General features: G+C 43.2%; 1 protein-coding gene across 2 annotated transcripts; it reads left to right on the plus strand.

The window, feature by feature from the left end:
* The first annotated feature begins 1,227 nt into the window (after positions 1-1,227).
* Positions 1,228-23,912, plus strand: PRUNE1 (prune exopolyphosphatase 1). 2 transcript variants are annotated; one of them, XM_068540747.1, is made up of 8 exons: positions 1,228-1,427; positions 8,167-8,259; positions 8,810-9,012; positions 10,663-10,847; positions 11,589-11,747; positions 12,851-12,945; positions 14,898-15,056; positions 22,056-23,912. In XM_068540747.1, the coding sequence occupies exons 1-8, from the start codon at positions 1,389-1,391 to the stop codon at positions 22,482-22,484; spliced, it is 1,362 nt and encodes a 453-aa protein (XP_068396848.1). In that variant the 5' UTR covers positions 1,228-1,388; the 3' UTR covers positions 22,485-23,912. The 2 variants fall into 2 exon arrangements, with proteins under 2 accessions (XP_068396848.1, XP_068396849.1); XM_068540748.1 differs by lacking the exons at positions 1,228-1,427; positions 8,167-8,259; positions 10,663-10,847; positions 11,589-11,747 and having other exon boundaries at positions 8,821-9,012.
* Positions 23,913-23,941: the final 29 nt, after the last annotated feature.

The raw sequence follows: 23,941 nt of genomic DNA on the forward strand, positions 1-23,941 counted from the left end.
TTGTGCCTCTCTGGTGAGAATAGGGAAGAGCAAGGGCCCTTGCAGAGTGGGGAGGAGCAGGGCTGGACAGCAGCAGCTTGTTGGATCTCCCCGGGCATGGCAGTCCTTTGCCCTGGATCCACAGAAGCAGGGCCAAAGAGCGTGATATTTCCATATTTATTCAATAAAGTGAAAAAATCCCGATCCCTTCCAAGTCCTTACTGTATCATTTTTTTAGTCTAGAAATGAAACCGGTTGGGCTGTGCCTGGGTAATGCAGAAGGTGTGGAAGAAGCCCCAGGCTCTGGGAAGAGTGCAGCAGGGAGAAAACTAGCTGAGCAAGCAGGAGATCCAATACCCCTGTGCTCTAGTCCTTGTTCCCACCACGGGCCTCAGCTTCTCATCTGTTACCTCCTCTCAATTCCTAGCTTGGGGAGCAGGAAAAGCTGGTGTGAGGCTGGTGGTAGGAAATAAAGGGATGGATTAATAAATGGGGGAATATTTGATGATGAGAATACCTTTATTTGCAGTACTCTGCACTACCCTGGGGCTGGAAGGTGGCAGTTAAAGGAGGCTGGAACCCTACTCTACGTTCCGAAGGGCCCTCCAAGCTCTACGTACAGGGCTGCCGCAGGATGAAACTTCAAGCAACTCCGAAGGCTGAAAGAGCAGTTGAAACAATGAGGGAGGCAGGGAGCAAAGAACCCGGGTTACAACAGTCCAGGAAAAGAATGAGACATTTGCCGACGCTGTAGAAAAAAACAGGCTACAGAAAAGAAGCAGCAGGAGTTGGCGAGAGACTGTAGGTATTAAGTAAAGAAGAGAGGTCAAAGACTATTCTAATGTTTTTATAACATGGATAATCACGCAGTTGGTGGCAATGGGTCAGTTTGGTAAGGAAGAGAATTCGAGAGAGAGATGAAGTGCTGTTTTTGCCCGGTGTAATTTAAGATGTCAACCAGATGGTTGGTGTAATATACGGAAAGATGCTATACTTAGCCTGCCTCAAGAGGGAAAGTTCAGATGCCACAGAGATAGGTTATGTGACACATACACACTTGTGATCTCAGAAAGTTCTCCTTCCCTCAATTCTTGGGGCCATTTCGGCGCTTCGAGACTACATTTCCCAGGACGCCCTTCACCACGCCCCATTTCGCGCCTCCGGCCCCCACTTCGCTCCTCCCGTGAGTCCCTGGGCGCAGAACTCGGCCTCCGCCGCTGGGGGCGGGGCGACGTCGGACTCCCGGGGCCCTTGCTTACGCACTTCCTCCCGGGGTCCGGGCCGAGTCGCGGTGTGGCGGGTTCGAGTCCCACCTCCCGACTCGCCTCAAGCCCCTGAACCCGGGGCGGGGCTCATTCGCCAGTTAACCTCTCCGCGGCGAGGGGCGGTGGCCCACCTTGGGCTTCACCATGGAGGACTATCTGCAGGGTTGTCGAGCTGCTCTGCAGGTAACGGACCCCTGTCTGTGATCGTAAGGAACGGATCCTGGGGTCCCCGAAGGACGAAGATGTGGGACCTGGGGAGCCCCGAGGGTCTATGTGGAGGGAACGCGGAATTGTGGGGTGGGGGCTTGGGATCTGATCAGGCTTGGGGCCTGAGGAGTGAGGAACGAGAACCTAGCCCTTGAGAGTGGGAATGCTGCTCAGTCACCCCACTCCTGAGCTGGGGGCTCCTGCCTTTGGGGTCTGCCCGAGAGCGGGGAGGCGGAATTGTGGGTCTGGGTCCTGCCTCTGAGCCGCTGCTCGCTGCCGCTGGGTCAGTTCCGTCAAAAGGATCGGAGCTGTGCCTGCGCGAGGTGTATTTGTTCCTTTCTCCCCGCCCCTCTTTCAGTTCTCCGCTCACGAGGCCTCCCTGGCCCACTGGTGAACCCCGGGGGTACGAGGGAAGCTGTGCCCACGGCTTTGTTGCCTCTGAACGGCGGTTTCTGTCTGGTGGGCCTAACTCATTCTGAATTAAAAGTGGTCGTGGTGTTTTGCTTTAAATCTGTTTTTAAGGTAAACACACACAATACAGCAGGCATGTCTGTTGACGACAACTTGCATTCCTTTGCCTCCAGTTTTCTTCATTGGCCTTAACACACACAAATTACATAAAAATCCATGGCCTGGACCGGATAAGCACAAAGTGTGTTTGGAATCAAAACTATAAGCATGACTCCTGAATGCTTTGTGGCTTATTTTTGGTACTCTCTGAGCCAGTTGGAATCTCCCAGCCTTGCTGACTGGTCATGCAGCCTTAAGCCCCTATCCGCAGTTAGCAGCAAAAAGCTGGCCAGAGAGAGGCTCCAGGAGGTCACCTGGCCCCCACTACTTCAAGTTACACTGCCGCTGGAGAAACCTAGACAGATGGTTGACTTTGTTTCCTTTTTAAATATCTTAAACTCTACAAACTCCCCTGGGCGATAAGATTCTGGTCTTTAACAAATCCTAAAAGTCACCGAATTCCTCCTGCAGACTCAGCTGCTGTCATAAATGAATGTCCTCACCTGAAGAATAGGAGTGACGTTCAATTTTAACACCCATTACACCAAATTTTTCCTTGTGAAATACAAATTTGGGGAAAGTTGTTTTAATGCATAAGGCAATTTGGGACCAATTCATTTTGGTTACCTCTGATTTCCACCACAGGGAACTCATTGGAGGACTAATATAGAGTCTTTGTGGCACCATTCCAAGGGCCAAGAAGTTGGATTTTGTTTCCCCCAATAACCCAAATGACCAGTCTGTTTTCCACCATTTGGTAAAGAGTCCTTGAACCTGAAACCTCACCAGATAGCATTTCATTGCATGCATCTAGACTACAGCATCTACCCTCCAGAAGTGCCCCAGGTTAAGAGTATATCTTCCTCAGGAATATGAAGCTGAAAAGTACTGGATTTTTTCAGTATTACTGATATCCTGACCTTTCTCTGTCTGCATTCATTCCCCCAAGGAGCAAGATCTAGATCTTCCTTTTTCCAAACTTGTGAACTTGTGAAGGTGAGGTCATATCTTAGCGCTCTTACCACACAACCTGGCCGGGGCCAGGAGAAGTGAGAAAATTAGACTCTAGCAATGTTAGTGGGTGAACTGGTGGCAGGACATACAGGTGGACACCAACAATTTAGATTGCTTTTAATTATAGAAGTAGTAAATGTACATAGGGAAAAATGTTAATACAAAAAGGATATGAAATTAGAAAAAGAAAAAGATCCTTTTTCTTCTCCCTATCCAATTCCCCAGAGGCCACACTGTTGTTTCTTGTGTAAAGAAAGACATGATTTAGACAGAGACACTATTAAGTTTGAGTGTTGCTATTAAACCACATATAAGTTTTAGGAAATTGTGAATGCTTGCCTTTTACACAAGACAGAAACAGCTGATAAACCAGCCACCTCTCCTGCTGATACCATATTTTCAGCTTTTGATACCAGAGAAATTTTCTACAGTCTCTGCCACAATGATAGTAGGTTGTTCCATTTACAAGAAATCCTGTTTAACTTAATGTCCTATTCATGGTGAGTCATCTTTCACTTTTAGTAGGGAAAAAAAATCTTTGCTCAGGGTGGGGCTGCATTCAAGTTTAGGTGTTCGTCCAGAAGCTTTGCATAATCTGTGTTGTCTGCACTTCTCAGGAATGAGGCAGGAATCAGGAGTGGCTGACTATCCTTAGAAATTTGCAGTCCTTGCATCAGTATCAGTCAGTCCCATTTTCCCTGCTGGGAAGGCTTCTCTATCTCTGGCTCCTTGTCTCCTTTTTTTATTTCTCCCTCATTAACTAATTTGTAGAGTAGGCATCAGACCATATGCAGCCTTGGAAGGGAAGTGGTTGGCTTTGCCAGCCCTGAAACCCATCCCCTCTCCCCCCGTGTTGAGGCCACAAAGAACATCAGGATACAGTCATTTCAGCTAGTGGGTTTTTCTTTGTTTCTTGAGTTGTTTTGTTTTGTTTTGGCTGCGTTGGGTCTTTGTTGCTGCGCGCGGGCTTTCTCTAGTTGTGAGTGGGAGCTACTCTTCGTTGTGCTGTGCGGGCTTCTCATTGCAGTGGCTTCTCTTGTTGCGGAGCACGGGCTCTAGGCTTGCAGGCTTCAGTAGTTGTGGCACGCAAGCTCAGTAGTTGTGGCTCGCGGGCTCTAGAGCGCAGGCTCAGTAGTTGTGGCGCATGGGCTTAGTTGCTCCGTGGCATGTGGGAGCTTCCCGGACCAGGGCTCGAACCCGTGTCCCCTGCATTGGCAGGCGGCTTCTTTTTTTTTTTTTTTTTTTTTTAATTTATTTATTTATTTATTTATTTTTGGCTGAGTTGGGTCTTTGTTTCTGTGCGAGGGCTTTCTCTAGTTGCGGCGAGCAGGGGCCACTCTTCATCGCGGTGCGCGGGCCTCTCACTATCACGGCCTCTCTTGTTGCAGAGCACAGGCTCCAGACGCGCAGGCTCAGTAGTTGTGGCTCACGGGCCCAGTTGCTCCGTGGCATGTGGGATCTTCCCAGACCAGGGCTCGAACCCGTGTCCCCTGCATTGGCAGGCAGATTCTCAACCACTGTGCCACCAGGGAAGCCCGGCAGGCGGCTTCTTAACCACTGCTCCACCAGGGAAGCCCCAGGTTTTTTAAAAGAAGAAAAAAAGTTTATATCTACTGGTGGCTGTCAGATTGTATTTCTTCCATTGGCAGCTCAGGTTTCCTTATGCTCTAAGTATAGCTATATTTGCCCTGAACTCTTCCTCTGATGGTCAGAAAACTGAAGCTTGTGCTTTCAGCTAGTGGGGGATGGGGTGGGGGTTAAGAGTTAACACATGTTTTTCCTAAACGAAGAGGAGAATGGTACCTTGTAAGTTAGGCATCCATATACCCGACTTGCCCAGGACAGTCAGTTTATTGAGACATAATCATTAATTGCACCCCTTTTCATTCTCAAAAGTGTACTGGTTTGAACAACAAAGTATATAGTCACCTAACTTGTATGCTACGTTAAGGATTTGTGATACATGCCCATGAAAAGATAGCGAGCTCCTTAAGGTAATAGTTAAGTTCTGTATGAGAATCCCAAGTGCCAGAAGCTGGAAGTGCAGGGGAAGAGACTGCTGTGGCCCGGGTGCAGGGAAGGCTTCACAGAGAGAAGGGGCTTTCGGTCGGGCTTGACTGGACAGCAAGGGCTAGAGAAAGGAGAAGACGGAAGGGAGCTCATCTGTACTACTACAGAGTAGGCTCTTGTGTGCGATCTCATTTAATCCTCATAACAACTTCATGAAATTGGTCACAGTAGTATCCTTATTTTTCTATGAGGAAAAAAGAGGCTTAGAGAGGCCAAAGTCCCACAACATGAAGCAGAGCTGAGATTCAGCTCCAGTCTGTGGTCTTTTCAAATGGCAGTTCTGCTGCTTTCAGACAGAGAAGAACAAATAGTGCAAAGGACAGAGCTGGGAATGTGCACGTCATGTATTGTGGGTGGCAAATGGACCAGTCAGGGTGGGGTAGTGGTGGGTGCTGACAGGGGAAAGGAATGCCACCACCTCCCTTGGTTGTTCCTGTTCCAAGATTTGCTGAAAGTCCCAGAGTATTCCTTTCGTGTTAGTTCCTTTTGGTCGTTCTCTGAGCTTGACTGAGCACAAGGGATTAGTTATTCACCTTCCTCTGGGGGTCATTTCTCCTCCCCTCAGAGCCATGAAGTTGCATTTGGTCCCTACTTTCTGCTTTTCTGCTTTATCTTCTCTTGGTGCTGGGGATCTGACTGATCCTGATTCAGCTGCCACTTGGAATGAAACAGCACTAACATGAGTTTTGGAAAGATTCTCCGAGGGCCTCTTCAAGCCCAGCAATAGGCCTCTCCCCCTGCTCTGCCTTTTCTCTGTTCCTCTTCCCTTTATTCTCCAGAGTCAGGGCCATATGGCCTCTCATGTTTGTATAGTTCCCTCTCTAGAGAACATGGTGCCCTCCCTTACTGCTTCAGTGATCAAGTTATCTCAGCAGCCACTTATCTCAAGTGCTTTGTTGCCACTTTGGTCCACAGCCATCTGGGCAGTTCTTGGTATCCAGGAAACAGAGGGGCCTTCTCTGGTATCAGGAGGACGAATTGCAAGTCAGAGGAGTTAATATAGGCCTTGGGTCTTGGGTACAGAATTCTCATATTGTGTTGGCAAAGAGTTTAATATTGAAAAGAATCTTCCCACTCACTCCCATGCTGTTCAGTATGAATGGGTCTTGGCTGCCACCCTCTTGAAATAGGCTTAGAAAAATGGGCACAGGGGAGAACCTAAGGGCAGACTTTCCCCAGAGGCCCATTTGCCCAAAACCTTGACAGATAACCTCTGCCTTTTGTCCTTCTCTCTAGGGATGGGAGTAGGAGACGGAGAAGAGGGTGGTTTAAAAATAAAAACCTTTCTAGTTACGAGATAGGACAATTTATACCACCAGAAGTCTTCTAAAATTGTCCCTTTCTGGCTTTGGCTTCCTGGGCAAGTGAGGGGAGTCGGTAACAGCCAATACGAGGAAGATGCTTCTAGGTTCTCCTAGGTTCTCTTTCTTCCTGAAGTTACATTACTTGATAAGCTGTTCCTTGTTACGTTTTACTCCTCTGAACACCTTTCCCACTTTTCTAAACTCTTCTGTCTAGCAAATCGTCCCTGACTGAAGAAGCCAGAGTGGATTTTCACCTTTCTGTAACCCAGTCGTTCTCAACTGGGGGTGACCTTGCCCCGCAGGGAATATTTGGCAAAGTCTGGAGACGTCTTTGATTGTCATGACTGGAGGTGCTGCTACACACACCCTGCAACGCACAGGACAGCAGCCCCGTGCTGAAATCAAGAAACTAGTGTGTCACTTTTGTCCCTCTTATTCCTTCCTCTCTTTCAGGAGTAGGCTGAGACAGAAATTCAGCAGTAGACTGGTAAGATAGAATCCTTGTGCCTAAGCTGAGCCAGGGACCGTATAGTCTCATTCCACCTGGCCAAATGCTTCTACCTGGAATGAAATAATAATTCTTACAGTGCCTCCCCCTTGGGTGGTTTTGAGGATTAAATGAGTAGCTGACGCATGTAAAAATATTAGAACAGTACATGGGAGACTTCCCTGGCGGTGCCGTGGTTAAGAATCCACCTGCCAGTGCAGGGGACACGGGTTCAATCCCTGGTCCGGGAAGATCCCCCGTGCCGCGGAGCAACAAAGCCCGTGCGCCACAACTACTGAGCCTGCGCTCTGGAGCCCGCGCGCCACAACTACTGAGCCCGTGCGCCTAGAGCCCGTGCTCCACGACTAGAGAAGCCACCACAGTGAGAAGCCCAAGCACCGCAATGAAGAGTAGCCCCTGCTCGCCGCAACTAGAGGAAGCCCTCACACAGCAGCAGAGAGACCCAACGCAGCCGAAAAAGAAATTTTTAAATACCTGGCACACTCCATAGATATTTCAAAACAAAACCCCTCTCTTTGCTATGGTGGGCACCTTTAGGTTTTGATGAATTTTATTTAAAATTCTGGTAGGGAGATGCAAGGGAACAAGATTAATAATAACGGCAGATATGCCTCCCTCCTCAGAGTTCTTATCAGCAGAAACTTTCCAAAGCTTTAAAAATAAAAGTTCCAGCAGCAGCACCAACTGTTCTTGCTTTAATCTGAACCTGCTGCAGAAAGTGTCTGTTCCTTGGGTGTGAGAGTGTTGTTTATATCTGGTTATGGTTGAAGCTCCTCTGGGTAGGGGGAGTTTTCATGGACTAGATATCTAAATAATGGACTAGATCTTATTTTTACCTTTGTTTTCAAAGTCTGTTCACCTATTCTCATGATTTAGAAGTGCAAGGATTCTTTTCCCTATTTTAAAAATGGGGGAGAAGTACAAACCAGGGTTGATATGGTTTGAATACATCAGCTACCCCAGATGCTTTACTTTTGACTTCTCCCCAAGTGCCCAAAGAAGCATAAGAATCAGAGAATGATTTACTGCTGTTCTTCTGAAAGTTAACATTCAAGGAGACAGTGTGGTAGAGAGGAAGGAGCACTTTTCCACTAACTAGATATGCGTGGAATGCTTAAAGCTTAGCTAAAACACTTAATGCCCTCTTAGCGAATATCCTTATCCATGAAATGAGGACCCATAAGACTATATGACCTACCTCCTCTGTGAAGATCAGTGAGAGGATGTGTGTGCAGCCCTACATGAGTATAAGGTAACAGGAAATGGATAGAGATGCTTCTGTTAATTTCCCACTGTCCTGCCTCTCTAGGAGTCCCGACCCATACATGTTGTGCTGGGAAATGAAGCCTGTGACTTGGACTCCATGGTGTCAGCTCTCGCCCTGGCTTTTTATCTGGCAAAGGTGAGTACCTAGGAACAGAGTGCCTTAAAATGAAAAGATTTGGATTCAAGACCCAGCTCTGCTACTTAACAGCATTTAGCCTTGGGTAAGTCAGATCCCTTAACTTTGCTGAGTCTCCTGTCACCACCTATAAAATCTGAAATGGTAATATTTTGCAGTGTTGCTGTGAGGATCGAATGAACAAATGTATTTTGAACAATTTGTAAACTATAAAACAATATTCAAACAGTTAATTATTGAATTCCTTATGGGTATCAGTGGTCTGTGTGTGTTCCTCATGCCCATGTCAGCTCTGGAGGACTGATATTGCCTTCTCTCCAGCATCTAGAAGTAGGTCTTTTCCATGAGTTGTCTTGTTGACCTTCATGCTATTGCTAAGAAGGAGAGAGGGCAAGAGTCATCCTTTTATTTTGATAAGACTGGGTAACTGCGGCTTTGAGGAAGGCAGTAACTTACCCAAGATCATGTCTTCCTTGGTCCCAATAGTCTTGTGACTTTTCCTGTCCTATTACATAACATAGCCATACCTTCTTTTCACTTTCCTCTCTAGACAACTGAGGCTGAAGAAGTCTTTGTGCCAGTTTTAAATATAAAACGTTCTGAGCTACCTCTACGAGGTGACAATGTCTTCTTCCTTCAGAAGACTCACATTCCAGAGTCCCTCTTGATTTTCCGGGATGAGATTGACCTCCATGCATTGCAGCAGGCTGGCCAGCTCACCCTCATCCTTGTTGACCATCATGTCTTACCCAAGTAAGTGGAAGAAAGTTAAGCTGATACTTACCACGTGCCCTGGGCTGTGATGAGTAAGGTTTTTAAAGGGTAGAAGAAAGAATGTTTTCTCACAGGATCTCACAGGCTAAGCATTGTTGATGGGTGATATCAGATATAGAAAGACAATACAAAATATTGTCAGTTCTCTAGTTATACAAGTAATAAAAAGAAATAGAAACATGGAGAGTTCAAACTAAAGGATAACTCAGAAATATTGTAAATCTACCTTTGGTATCATTGTTTTAAGATTTCATGGCAGATTTATTACAATAGAAACCTTTGAATAATGGTTACAACTGCATTTTTAACTTTTAAAAAGTTAGCAATATCATTTCCTCCATAAAGCAATATCTCTTTAATGCTATTTAACAAACGTACACATCTATGATAATCCCATCCCTAATTTAGGACTGGAAAAAAACTGCCAACAAAGCAATACAAGTACAAGACCTTCCCAAGTGTGTCTGGCTCCTGCTAATAGTAATATGAATACTTTTTCCTTAAGCACACTGGTTATAGCAGGACGTTGACAGAGGACAGCCTAAGGGTACTAACCCATCTATCCACTCGCTCATTAATAAATGTCTATTTAGAGGACGAAGATGAGGTAGAATCTCTGTTCTCAAGAAGCTGTCAGTCAGAGGAGGGAACTAGGTAAACAGGTCATTGTAATGGGTGTTAGAGGTAAGTGGTGACCGTCACTCTAGGGGACAGTAGTTACATGCAGGATGGAGTGGTTAAATATGCAAGAGGCGAGTAAAGGGGAGTGTCAGGAAAGGTTTCCTAATGGAGTTGATCCTTGATCTCAGTCTTGAAAGACTAGGTATTTGCTTGGTGAATGAGGAGTTGAGGTAGTTAGGAAAAGCAAAACGCAGTCAGGTATGAAATAGCATGGTGAGTTGGGAGAACTGAGATTTGTTTTGCATAACTGGAACATAAAATATGAGGGAGGAGTAGGACGTAAAAAAGATAAGACTAGAGAGGTAGGCAGGGGCCAGATCATGGAGATCTTGTAGGCCTTGCCAAGGAGATTAGACTTTATTTTGAGCAGTGGGGAACTATTGTTAATTCTATTTATTCCAGATCCTAGCAGAACCAAATTTGCATTTTTCAAATGATCTTTCAGGTAGTCTTATGGAGGACAGTTTAGGAGGGCACTGGAAGAGGTGTTTGGTTAAGGAACTATTGGAGTAGTTCAGATGAGAGAGGTTGAGGGCCAAGAATAAGGCAGTAGCAGAGGGTTGGAAAGGAGGGAATGGATGGGAATTGAGCCAGAAGCCACAGGTGACCTGCATGAAATTTGGATATTAAGTGAATTGAGGGAACAGGAGAGATTTAGATGTTGGGTGTCCAGGTGTCAACTGGAAAGACAACCCTAAAGGATATCAAATATGTGGGTGAGATACTGGTAGCAGATACTTCGTCAAATTCACCTATACGATGTTTAAAGATGGCTTCAGTTATAATATTTAAGAGAAGAACTGAGAGAAGTGAGGCAGAGGTAGAAGTGATCAGAGGTCTAAGTGTCTGCCTAAGATGTCCGTTTTCTTCATGAGTAAGGTGCAGCTGGAGTGCCCCTACCTATCTTTCTTTCTCTTTTCCCCCACACCTCCCCCCTTTCCCACACAGAAGTGACGCAGCCTTAGAGGAGGCAGTAGCAGAGGTGCTAGACCATCGGCCCATCGATCAGAAACACTGCCCTCCCTGCCATGTTTCAGTTGAGCTGGTGGGGTCCTGCGCTACCCTGGTGGCCGAGAGAATCCTGCAGAGGGCACCAGAGATCTTGGACAGGCAAACTGCAGCCCTTCTTCATGGTGAGGGTGGCTTGGGGGTTGGGACCTGATTAGTTCCTTTATTCCCATGCCAGAGAAGGGAAAGTGGAGAAGTCTAGACTCTTCCAGCCTGACCACACCCTCTCAAAGCCATTTAGTAGATATGAGGGAGGGGAGTCTTTCAGGGGGCAGTTAGGCATTAAAAAGGCTGTGGGATACTTTGTCCTTTGAAGGCCTGTGGAATACTTTGTTGGAGAAAGCAGAAAGGAAGCACAGAACAACAGACCTAGAAGCTGCCTATTAGTAGCATTGTATAATGGAAAGAGGACTAGCCAAAGAAGCAGGAAATGAATTCTAATACCATTTCTGCCCAGGAAGTAGTTATATGACCTTGAGCAAATCTCTTAACCTTTTTTGTTCTTATTTTCTCCATTTGTAAAAAAAAAAAGAAAGAGAAAGAGAGAGAGAATTGGATTAGACTATCTCTTCCAGCTGGAATTTGGCCTATGGAAGAGAGGTCATCTCTCTCTGACTAGGTTTCAAAATCTCCAAGAATTGAGATATTTACACTTCCTTTCTACCTTTTCCCCATTTCCCTGCCTACATTTTAGTTTGGATTTGGGCTGTCTTACTCAGGACATTGTCCCAGTTTGTTTTGTCTTCAATGAGTTGCCATACAGTCTCCTTTGGTGTTGTGTCCATTTGATTTGAGGGTTATGTGTGTTCTAGTTGTCAGGCATGGAGGCCACAGGATTTGAGTTCTGCCATCCTCCTTCTCCACAGGAGCAATCATCCTGGACTGTGTGAACATGGACCTTAAAATTGGAAAGGCAACCCTAAAGGACAACCGGTATGTGGAGAAACTAGAGGCCCTCTTCCCAGATCTGCCCAACAGAAACGATATCTTTGATTCTCTGCAAAAAGCAAAGTTTGATGTATCAGGTATGAAGTGTTAAACTGGTGGACAAAAGCCTTGTTCGTTATGTTCTTGAATACCATCAAAACAATTTCAGAGCGTTCATAATGATTTAAGCTTTATACCAGAAAGAAGCTAGGTAGTGTGTGAGTCTGATCATGAATTAATCAGTCATTTACTGGATTGTTCTATCCTGGCTATTGGGTGGATGAGAAGGAATATATTAAGAGTCTCAGAGGTTTCCAGTCTAATTAGAGAATATAGACATATAAATAAAGTATGCTGAGGGAATACAGTCGTCCCTTGGTATCTGCAGAGAATTGGTTCCAGGATCCCCCACAGATACCAAAATCCTCGGATACTCAAGCCCCTTACATAAAATGGCATAGTATAATGAATACAGTCGGCCCTCCTTATCCGTGAATGTGAAGCCTGTGGATACAGAGGGCCAACTCTACTGAATTATCAGAGTGAGATCTAGATAAATAGTTAGGGAAGCAGAAGAAACATTTAGGGTGAATATACAAAGGACGAAGGAAGAGAACAAAAAAACTTCCATGATTTGTTACCCAGCTACCGCCTGTTGACGTAAAAAAAAAAAAAAAAGAGAGGTCCCACTTGTACTTTTAGAAAAGTAAAGCAACACAGAATGGGGAAAATCAGGAATAAAAGCCTCTCTTCTTCCATTTACCCTTCTCCCCAGAGTCCCTTGCTCTAAAGGTACCTATTGTGACCCAGTAATCGAAAGTAATTTTTTATTTAGAGTAAATTTCTATTGGGACTTCCCTGGTGGTTCAGTGGGTAAGACTCCACGCTCCCAATGCAGAAGGCCCGGGTTCGATCCCTGGTCGGGGAACTAGATCCCACATGCATGCCACAATGAAGATCCTGCATGCCACAACTAAGACCGGGTGCAGCCAAAATAAATAAATAAATATTATTTTAAATGACTAAATAAATTTCTATTATATAATTACATCCTGAGTTACTAGCCCTGTTCATTGCCCCAAAGAGAGGCTGTGTTTTTCCTCTTCCTTGACCTGTCTTGGTGTCCTCACCTTCCTGGTCTTGGGACCCTGGGTTCTCTTGGTTCTTTTGTTTCACCCTTAGTCTCACATCCACTTTGTAGGACTGACCACAGAGCAGATGCTGAGAAAGGACCAGAAGACCATCTCCAGACAAGGCACTAAGGTGGCCATTAGTGCAATATATATGGATTTGGAGGTAAGAGCAAGATGTAGGTGTGGGTGGAGAGAGAAAACCTTTAGTTTTGTATGTAACCTTGCCCCTCACTCCTGGCTCACCTCCAAAATGTATCTTACCCCTCCTTTTCTCCATCTCTACTCCACAGTCCATCGTCTCTCACTGCACTACTGTAATGGCGCCCATGCTGGTTTCCCTGCCTCCACTTTTGACCCCTGCAAACTGTTCTCCCCACAGCAGCCAGAGTGATCTCTTTAAGACATGTCAAAAAAAAAAAAAAAGACATGTCAGATCCAGGGGAGTAACCTGGTGGTCTAGTGGTTAGGACTCAACGCTTTCACTGCTGTGGCCTGGGTTCAGTCCCTGGTCAGGGAACTGAGATAAAAAAAAAAAGATATGTCAGATCCTATTGGCCCCCTCCCTTTACTGCCTTTTCATTGCACTTCTAATAAAATCTAAAGGCCTTACAGTGGTTTATAGGGCCCTCCTTTATCAGGCCTTTGTCCTTTTCTCTGACTTCTTCTTCATTCCAGCCCCATTCCTACACTCACAGTACTGTAGCCACCCCAGTTTTCTTTCTGTTTTTCAGAACCATTAAGTTCACTCTAAGCTCTCAACTCAGAGCCTTTGCACTCCTTTTGCAGAGCTGGCTCCCTCTTTTCATTCAGGACTTAGCTCAGGTGTCTTCTCTTTTAAGAGGTTTTTCCTGACCACCCTAACTAAAGTAATATCCTCCGTGCTCAAAAATCTCTAAATATTACTTCTTTTTTGGTACATGCATCTTGTGGGATCTTAGTTCCCTAACCAGGGATTGAACCTGGGCCCCCTGCAGTGGAAGTACGGAGTCCTAACCACTGGACTGCCAGGGAATTCCCATTTTGTTTTCTTCATAGCACTTAGCACACTGAAATAATCATGTTTCATGGTTTCCTTGTTTATTGTCTATATTCCTCTGCTAGTTTATCAGCTCCACCAGAGCAGAGACCCTATTTCTTTTGTTTCTGCTGTATCTCCAGCACCTTTGACAATGCCTGGCACATAGTGGATGCTCAGTGAATTTTGTCAAATGGGTGAGTGAATATAACCCTGATAGTGGTATTTTAATACCTGGTTCCATATCTTATTGGTTTAAATCATTCAACTTATCTGAACACGTACTCTCATAGACTGCACAGCTTTCTCCTAAATAACATGTAAAAATTTTTACTAAATAATTAACTGAAACAGAATAGCATGGCCTCTTCCCTTGCTACTTATAACCTAGTTTGGTAACCAAACATAAGAACACAAAAGGCTTGCCGAGTACCATAATCATAGTACAAATTGACTCATTAGAAATGCTAAGGAATAAGAAAAGCCCTGATCTAAAGCAGCTGGTAGTATTATTCACTGGAGGAAATACTGCGTGAGATTTTGGAGAAGAATATAGATAGATAGACAAAGAATGAAGAGCCAAGGATGCAGTTGTCATGTGTCTGTACTTATTTGTATGCGCCCTTGTTCTGTTTTAGAATAAAAATACCCTCAAGGTAAAGACCTTGCTTGATTGATTGCAAGAGCAGGATAGCCTTGGACATACCAGGCACATTGCGTACATTATCATTTTTTAATTCTTAAAACAATCAAGTTTGGTAAATGATTTATCCTCATTTTACAGATGAGGAAACTTAAGTCCAGGGATCCTTGATCATATAGCTGATAGGTAACAGAGCTGATTTTCAAACCAATTCTGTCTGAACCCGAAGCCTCACTCTGTGAGGCTCATAGAATGGCATCATAGAAAGGCTCATTCTCCTCATTCTATATATTGCCTTCTAGCACATAAATAGCACAGAGTAAACATTAGATACCTTTTTTATGGAGTACAAGTCCCAGGTTAACATGCAAAGAAACCCTTCATAAGCATCTTCTGTTGAGGGTGATAATGAGGATCCAGCGGCAGCCCTCATCCCTATCCATTTCTTCTGTTTTAGGCCTTTCTGCAGAGGTCTGGCCTCATTGCAGATCTCCATGCCTTCTGCCAGGCTCACAGCTACGATGCCCTGGTCGCCATGACTATCTTTTTCAACACTTACAATGAGCCAGTGCGGCAGTTGGCAGTTTTCTGTCCCCACGCAGCACTCCGAGTGACGGTGAGTCCCTGTCCCTTCTCCAGCCTCAGGACCCTACAGAGTTCTGCCTATACGCACTGTCCTGTGCTGTAAAGACCTCTCCTTCGTTCTTGTATTTATCCAGAGGTCCTTGATCTGTTTCCAGAATCTCCACTACCCGCTTTTTTCCATTCTCTCTATGTGTGAATATCCTTAATCATACTCTTGTTGAGAAAGGGAGATTCCAAAGAGAACTGGAGACACAATTCCTACTTAGAAGGAATTGAACTCAGGTTAAAAGGACGTGTTATAAATCTGGAGTTAAAACTTGGTTCTTGGTTTAATCATTAATTCCTCACCCCTGAAAATCAGTTCCTTTCTTTTTACCTTATTGCCTTGAAAATTGGAAACAGATGAGAAACCTTTTCTACTACTTAACCAGTTTGTGCTAACTCTGTAGAGAAGTGGTCTAAGAGCAGGTTTGTTTTTTTTTCCCTGATCTTCCATTTGGCCACCTTTCCCACCTCCTCCCCTTTCTTTTCCTCTGTTGGTTACTGATAAGCCCAGGGAAGAATTTAAAAGTGGACTTAAGGCAGTCCAGGGATTCTTCGGATTTCTTAGCAGTGAGGACTGCTGAAGACTGGTCTGAATACAGCTGGATAATCTTTTTTGTGCATAAAAGGTATGTCTGCCCCTTCCCACCTCTCTTTGCCTTTATCTTCTCCTCCAGGAAGCAAATGTAATTTCATTCAGTGGAAAGTAGTTTGGCATTGTGGAAAGAACTACAGCTTTTAAAGGCAGATAGATAGGCTTTTCTGTCCCAGATTTGCCACTTACTTGCTCTTTGACCAAAGGCAAGTCAGTTGACTTCTGATTCTGTAAATGTCATATTACCACCTACTAATTAGTGTGATGTAATCATTAAACATAATATCATATGTAAGGTTCATTGCTGGGCACAGTGTTCTCTTACTAATCATGTCACGAAGGAAAGGGTGCTTTGACCGTAAGAAGTACCTCTCCCCACCTTCCGAAATCTCCCCTCCTTCTCCCCACCATGGTCCCTCTGGAACTCTGTAGGTATCTGATAACTCTACCATTGCCCGGGCTGCCTCTGTGCTGGGAAATGGTAGTCCTCTTTTCACGGTCTGCCCTACCATTTCCTCTCATCCTCCTTTGTTAGGAATAGTATAATATAGTAATTTAGAACACCAGCTCTGATGACAGACCTGAGTTCAAGTATCAGCTTTGTTTCATTCAAACTTGACCTTTGGCGACACATAGTAATCAAACTGACAAGAATTAAAGACAAAGAAAAACTATTAAACACAACAAGGGAAGAACGACAAATAACATACAAGGGAACTCCCATAAGGTTAACAGCTGATTTCTCAGCAGAAACTCCACAAGCAACAAGGGAGTGGCACGATGTATTTAAAATGATGAAAGGGAAGAACGTACAACCAAGATTACTCTGTCCGGCAAGGATCTCATTCAGATTCGATGGAGAAATCAAAAGCTTTACAGACAAGCAAAAGCTAAGAGAATTCAGCACCACCAAACCAGCTCTACAACAAACGCTAAAGGAATTTCTCTAAGTGGGAAACACAAGAGAGGAAAAGGACCTACAGAAACAAACCTAAAACAATTAAGAAAATGGTCATAGGAACATACATATCGATAATTACCTTAAATGTGAATGGATTAAATGCTTCAACCAAAAGACACAGGCTCGCTGAATGGATACAAAAACAAGACCCATATATATGCTGTCTACGAGAGACCCATTTCAGACCTAGGGACACATACAGACTGAAAGTGAGGGGATGGAAAAAGATATTCCATGCAAATGGAAATCAAAAGAAAGCTGGAGTAGCAATACTCATATCAGATAAAATAGACTTTAAAATAAAGAATATTACAAGAGACAAGGAAGAACACTACATAATGATCAAGGGATCAATCTAAGAAGAAGATAAAACAATTATAAATATATATGCACCCAACATAGGAGCACCTAAATACATAAGGCAAATGCTAACAGCTATAAAAGAGAAAATCAACAGTAACACAATAATAGTGGGCGACTTTAACACCTCCCTTACACCAATGGACAGATCATCCAGACAGAAAATTAATAAGGAAACACAGCTTTAAATGACACAATAGACCAGATAGATTTAATTGATATTTATAGGACATTCCATTCGAAAACAGCAGATTATACTTCCTTCTCAAGTGCACACAGAACATTCTCCAGGATAGATCACACCTTGAGTTACAAATCAAGCCTCGGTAAATTTAAGAAAATTGAAATCATATCAAGCATCTTTTCCGACCACAACAGTATGACATTAGAAATAAGTTACAGGGAAAAAAATGTAAAAAACACAAACACATGGAGGCTTAACAATACGTTACTAAATAACCAAGAGATCACTGAAGAAATCAAGGAGGAAATCAAAAAATACCTAGATACAAATGACAATGAAAACATGACAATCCAAAACCTGTGGGATGCAGCAAAAGCAGTTCTAAGAGGGAAGTTTATAGCAATACAATACTACCTCAAGAAACAAGAAAAATCTCAAGTAAACAATCTAACCTTACACCTAAAGGAGCTAGAGAAAGAAGAACAAGCAAAACCCAAAGTTTGTAGAAGGAAAGAAAAAGATCAGAGCAGAAATAAATGAAATAAAAACAAAGAAAACAATAGCAAAGATCAGTAAAACTAAAAGCTGGTTCTTTGAAAAAATAAAATTGATAAACCTTTAGCCAGACTCATCAAGAAAAAGAGGAAGAGGACTCAAATCAATAAAATTAGAAATGAGGGACTTCCCTGGTGGAGCAGTGGTTAAGAATCCACCTGCCATAAATGCCCACCGACAGATGAATGGATAAAGAAGATGTGGCACATATATACAATGGAATATTACTCAGCCATAAAAAGGAACGAAATTGGGTCATTTGTAGAGACGTAGATGCATCTGGAGACTGTCATACAGAGTGAAGTAAGTCAGAAGGAGAAAAACAAATATCATGTATTAACGCATATATGTGGACTGTAGGAAATGGTACAGATGAACTGGTTTGCAGAGCAGAAATTGAGACACAGAGGTAGAGAAAAAACGTGTGGACACCATGGGGGGAAAGCGGCGGGGGGGTGGGGGTTGTGGTGTGATGAATTGGGAGATTGGGATTGACATGTATACATTGATGTGTATAAAATGGATGACTAATAAGAAAAAATAAATAAAAAATAAAAAAAGGATCCATCTGCCAGTGCAGGGTTTGATCCCTGCTCCAGGAAGATCCCACATACCACAGAGCAACTAAGCCCATGCACCACAACTGCTGAGCCTGTGCTCTAGAGGCCACAAGCCACAATTACTGAACCCATGTGCCACAACTACTGAAGCCCACGCGCCTAGAGCCTGTGCTTTGCAACAAGAGAAGCCACCACAATGAGAAGCCCACACACCACAACGAAGAGTAGCCCCCACCTGCTGCAACTAGAGAAAGCCCACATGCAGCAACGAAGATCCAACGCAGCCAAAAATAAGTAAATTAAATAAATATTAAAAAAATAAAATTAGAAATGAAAAAGAGGTTACAGCGGACATCGCAGAAATACAAAGCATCATAAGAGACTACTACAGGCAACTCTGCGCCAATAAAATGGACAACCTGGAAGAAATGGACAAATTCTTAGAAAGATGTAGCCTTCCGAGACTGAACCAGGAAGAAATAGAAAATATGAACAGACCAATCAGAAGTAATGAAATTGAAACTGTGATTAAAAATCTTACAACAAACAAAAGTCCAGAACCAGATGGCTTCACAGGTGAATTCTATCAAACATTTAGAGAAGAGCTAACACCCATCCTTCTCAAACTCTTCCCAAAAATTGCAGAGGAAGGAACACTCCCAAACTCATTCTATGAGGCCACCATCACCCTGATTCCAAAAGCAGACAAAGATGCTACAAAAAAAGAAAATTACAGACCAATATCACTGATGAATATAGATGCAAAACTCCTCAACAAAATACTAGCAAACAGAGTCCAACAACACATTAAAAAGCTCATACACCATGATCAAGTGGGATTTATCCCAGGGATGCAAGGATTCTTCAGTATACGCAAATCAATCAATGTGATACACCATATTAACAAATTGAAGAATAAAAACCATACGATCATCTCAATAGATGCAGAAAAAGCTTTTGACAAAATTCAACACCGATTTATGATAAAAAACTCTCCAGAAAGTGGGCATAGAGGGAACCTACCTCAACATGATAAAGGCCATATATGACAAACCCACAGCAAACATCATTCTCAATGGTGAAAAACTGGAAGCATTTCCTCTAAGATCAGGAACAAGACAAGGACGTCCACTCTCGCCACTATTATTCAACATAGTTTTGGAAGTCCTAGCCACGGCAATCAGAGAAGAAAAAGAAATAAAAGGAATACAAATTGGAAAAGAAGAGGTAAACCTGTCACTGTTTGCAGATGACATGATAGTATACATAGAAAATCCTAAAGATGCCACCAGAAAACTACTAGAGCTAATCAATGAATTTGATAAAGTTGCAGGATACAAAATTAATGCACAGAAATCTCTTGCATTCCTATACATTAACAATGAAAGATCAGAAAGAGAAATTAAGGAAACAATCCCATTCACCATTGCAACAAAAAGAATAAAATACCTAGGAATAAACCTACCTGAGGAGGGAAAAGACCTGTACTCAGAAAACTATAAGACACAGATGAAAGAAATCAACAATGACACAAACAGATGGAGAGATATACGATGTTCTTGGATTGGAAGAATCAATATTGTGAAATTGACTATTCTACCCAAAGCAATATACAGATTCAATGCCATCCCTATCAAATTACCAGTGGCATTTTTTACAGAACTAGAACAAAAAATCTTAACATTTCTATGGAGACCCAAAAGACCCCAAATAGCCAAAGCAATCTTGAGGGAAAAAAGTGGAGCTGGAGGAATCAGACTCCCTGACTTCAGACTATACTACAAAGCTATAGTAATCAGGACAATATGGTACTGGCACAAAAACAAATATAGATCAATGGAACAGGATAGAAATCCCAGAGATAAACCTGAGCACCTACGGTCAACTAATCTATGACAAAGGGGGCACGGATATACAATGGAGAAAAGACAGTCTCTTTAATAAGTGGTGCTGGGAAAACTGGACAGCTACATGTAAAACAATGAAATTAGAACACTTCCTAGCACCATACACAAAAATAAACTCCAGATGTATTAAAGACCTGAATGTAAGACCGGACACTATAAAACTCTTAGAGGAAAACATAGGAAAAAAACTCTTTGACATAAATCACAGCAAGATCTTTTTTTGACCCACCTCCTAGAGTAATGGAAATAAAAACAAAAATAAACAAATAGGACCTAATGAAACTTAAAAGCTTTTGCACAGCAAAGGAAACTATAAACAAGATGAAAAGACAACCCTCAGAATGGGAGAAAATATTTGTAAACCAATCAACGGACAAAGGATTAATCTCCAAAATATATAAACAGCTCATGCAGCTCAATATTAAAAAAATAACCCAATCCAAAAATGGGCAGAAGACCTAAATAGACATTTCTCCAAAGAAGACATACAGATGGCCAAGAAGCACATGAAAAGCTGCTCAACATCACTAATCGTTAGAGAAATGCAGATCAAAACTACAATGAGGTATTACCTCACACCAGTTAGAATGGGCATCATCAGAAAATCTACAAACAACAAATGCTGGAGAGGGTGTGGAGAAAAGGTAATCCTCCTACACTGTTGGTAGGAATGTAAATTGATACAGCCGCTATGGAGAACAGTATGGAGGTTCCTTAAAAAACTAAACATAGAATTACCATATGACCCAGCAATTCCACTACTGAGCATATACCCAGAGAAAACCATAATTCAAAAAGACACATGCACCCCAGTGTTCATTGCAGCACTACTTACAATAGCCAGGTCATGGAAGCAACCTAAGTGTCCATCGACAGATGAATGGATACAGAAGATGTGATACATATATACAATGGAATATTACTCAGCCATAAAAAGGAACAAAACTGGGTCATTTGTAGAGACACGGATGGACCTAGAGACTGTCATACAGAGTGAAGTAAGTCAGAAAGAGAAAAACAAATACTGTATGTTAACACATATATGTGGAATCTAGAAAAATGGTACAGATGAACTGGTTTGCAAGGCAGAAATAGAGACACAGATGTAGAGAACAAACGTATGGACACCAAGGGGGGACAGCGGGGGCGAGGTGGTGGTGGGATGAATTGGGAGATTGGGATTGACATATATACACTAATATGTATAAAATAGATAATTAACAAGAACCTGCTGTATAAAAAATAAATAAAATTCAAAAAAAAAAAAAAAAACTTGACCTTCGGCAAGTTACCTAATCTAATCCTCAGTTTCCCTACCTGTAAATGAAGGTAATAGTAATACCAACCTGTAAGGTAGTTGTGAGGATTAAATGAGGAAATTAATATTTGAAAATGGCCAGACGTGGCGTGATGCCTGGCATACTTCCCACCCCCACTTGATCTATTTATTCTTTCTGCCTGTATTGTTCTCCTGACCTCAGTATAGTAGATGCTTGTCCCATTTCAGCTAAGGATAGAGTTCAAGTTTTTGAGCACAGGAATACCCTTGGAAATAACAGTATCCTAGGAGCTGGGAGTCCCAGGTTCTGGTTCAGACTCTACCATCATCTACATTCAAGGCACTTAATCTCTCTGGGCTTTGGTCTACTTATTAATAAAATGAAATATATCATCTCAAATGTTTCTTCTGTTTCTAAAATACTATGTGTATTAGCTGATGTGCCTTTGTTGTAAGCAATAAAACAACCCTGGATGACTTAATTAAAAAAATATATTTTTTCTCCTCTATAAGAGAAGTCTCTTAGAAGTCTCAGCTTTTTGCTTCACCACCTTATGTACCACCTCCCCATCTTGTCTCCTTTTTAGGTCTGTGGAGTCCTGGAACGCTCCCACTCTCCGTCCCTGAAGCTGACCCCTGCCCCAAGCATCCACCCTAACCTCCAAGCCTATCTTCAAGGCAACACCCAGGTCTCTCGAAAGAAACTTCTGCCTCTGCTCCAGGAAGCCCTGTCAGCATATTTTGACTCCACGAACATCCCTTCAGGACAGCCTGAGACAGAGGGTGTGTCGAGGGAGCAGGTAGACAAGGAATTGGACAGGGCAGGTAACTCCCTGATTCCTGGACTGAGTCAAGATGAGGAGGAGCCTCCACTGCCCCCCACACCCATGAACAGCCTGGTGGATGAGTGCCCTCTGGATCAGGGGCTGCCGAAATTCTCAGCCGAGGTCATCTTTGAGAAATGTAGTCAGATCTCGCTGTCAGAATCTACCACTGCCTCCCGGTCCAAGAAGTGACTGTTGGGAGGGGAGGGGCAAGTGAGAGAGATTGCTTGAACCACCCTGAATGCATGTTTTGAGATGTTTCAGCAATTTTGTCTTCATTGTTCCAGGATCTGGTATACTGTTATCATAAACCTAAGAGGAGAAAGAAGTAAAAGAAAGCTGAGCTGGCTTTCTACCTTTTCCCCACAGTCTCTACCAATCAAACAAATTTTATTATTTAATTTAACTCCTTAAATCTGCACTGACTCTCCTCTGTTCCATTTGCCAGGGTCATGATGTAATAACATACACAGTTCCAGCAGAGTGGCACAGAAAGAATGTATACCCCAAAAGTGCCCTAAGTTAGGCTTTTTAACAGAACCAGTATTTCTTATGGAACCAAACATTCATTCATTTATTTTCTTATGAATTCAAGTATTTATTGAACACAATACCTACTTTTAGCTTCTTCCAGTTTTTAGCCTTTAGTTGATTTTCACCTCCATGACTCCTCTTTCTGCCCCCAATTAGGTGAAGGCGTCTGATTCCCAGTTTGCTAAATTTCTATTCTGAGCTTATTGTGACTGTTTCAGGATTGTTTGGGAGCAGATTGGAGGCTATTATCTTCTGTCCTGATCAGCTGGCCTGGCTCTCAGTTTCTTTGGATCCCTCTGTCTCACAGCCACAGGGACCCTGAAGAGACCCAGAAGACCTCTTGTTCTTGAGAGTTCAGGAGACACCTGGGAAAGCCTTAAGACCTCATGGGCACTCTTCGCAAAAGACAGTAGAACTACAATGAGACCCCCGGCTCTGTCGATTTCTTATCCATCTAATTTTCTCCTTGAGCATAGTAGAAGGAAACATGGAGTTCATACCGAGTGCCATAAACTGTGTGTCTTTTGTCCAGACACTCACTCCTCTAGATCTCATTTCCCCATCTGCAAAACTGATGTTCCCTGGTTTCTGTGATCTGCCTGTTGCCACACCGTCCTTTCTTGCCTCCGCTTCTCTGGTTTTTTGTTTGTTTGTTTCTGTTTCCCTGGGAATGCTCAGGGTCACTGAATTGTCTGTTTATTTGTGATTGTACCAAGGTACTCAGCCTCATGTAGCATGTACAGGGGTATGATTCATACCATAGTGACCCAGCAAAGAGCTCCCTTCCACTGACTTGTTCTGCATGTGTAGAGTCTCCCTTTTCTCTTCAGACCAACCTGTTCCCCCTTTTCCTACCCCACAGCTCTGTTCCCTGTAAGTTTTCAACAGTTTCGCTGAACAGTGGGGTATGTGATGGTTTTGGCATGATGTCTTCATATGAGGGAAACTGACTTCACTTTGAGGGGATGTTTGTAGCCATTGGAAGGTAAAATAGTGGCGTGATTACTGAACCAAAGGAATTTATGTTGTGTAACTTGGGACTTTTATTTTGCATTTTGTTAAAGTATTAAATACTTTTTTCCTGTTTGGGGCCTTATTGTCTCTTTTTACAACTA

The sequence above is a fragment of the Eschrichtius robustus genome, chromosome 3 (assembly GCF_028021215.1).
Source record: "Eschrichtius robustus isolate mEscRob2 chromosome 3, mEscRob2.pri, whole genome shotgun sequence".
Lineage (NCBI taxonomy): Eukaryota > Metazoa > Chordata > Mammalia > Artiodactyla > Eschrichtiidae > Eschrichtius > Eschrichtius robustus.

Excerpts from the sequence above, each read along its gene's own strand:
- PRUNE1 (XM_068540747.1), top strand. The coding sequence starts at position 1,389 with ATGGAGGACTATCTGCAGGGTTGTCGAGCTGCTCTGCAG. Across the intron at positions 9,013-10,662 it reads GACCATCATGTCTTACCCAA|AAGTGACGCAGCCTTAGAGG; the intron begins GTAAGTGGAAGA and ends TTTCCCACACAG. Across the intron at positions 11,748-12,850 it reads AGCAAAGTTTGATGTATCAG|GACTGACCACAGAGCAGATG; the intron begins GTATGAAGTGTT and ends TCCACTTTGTAG.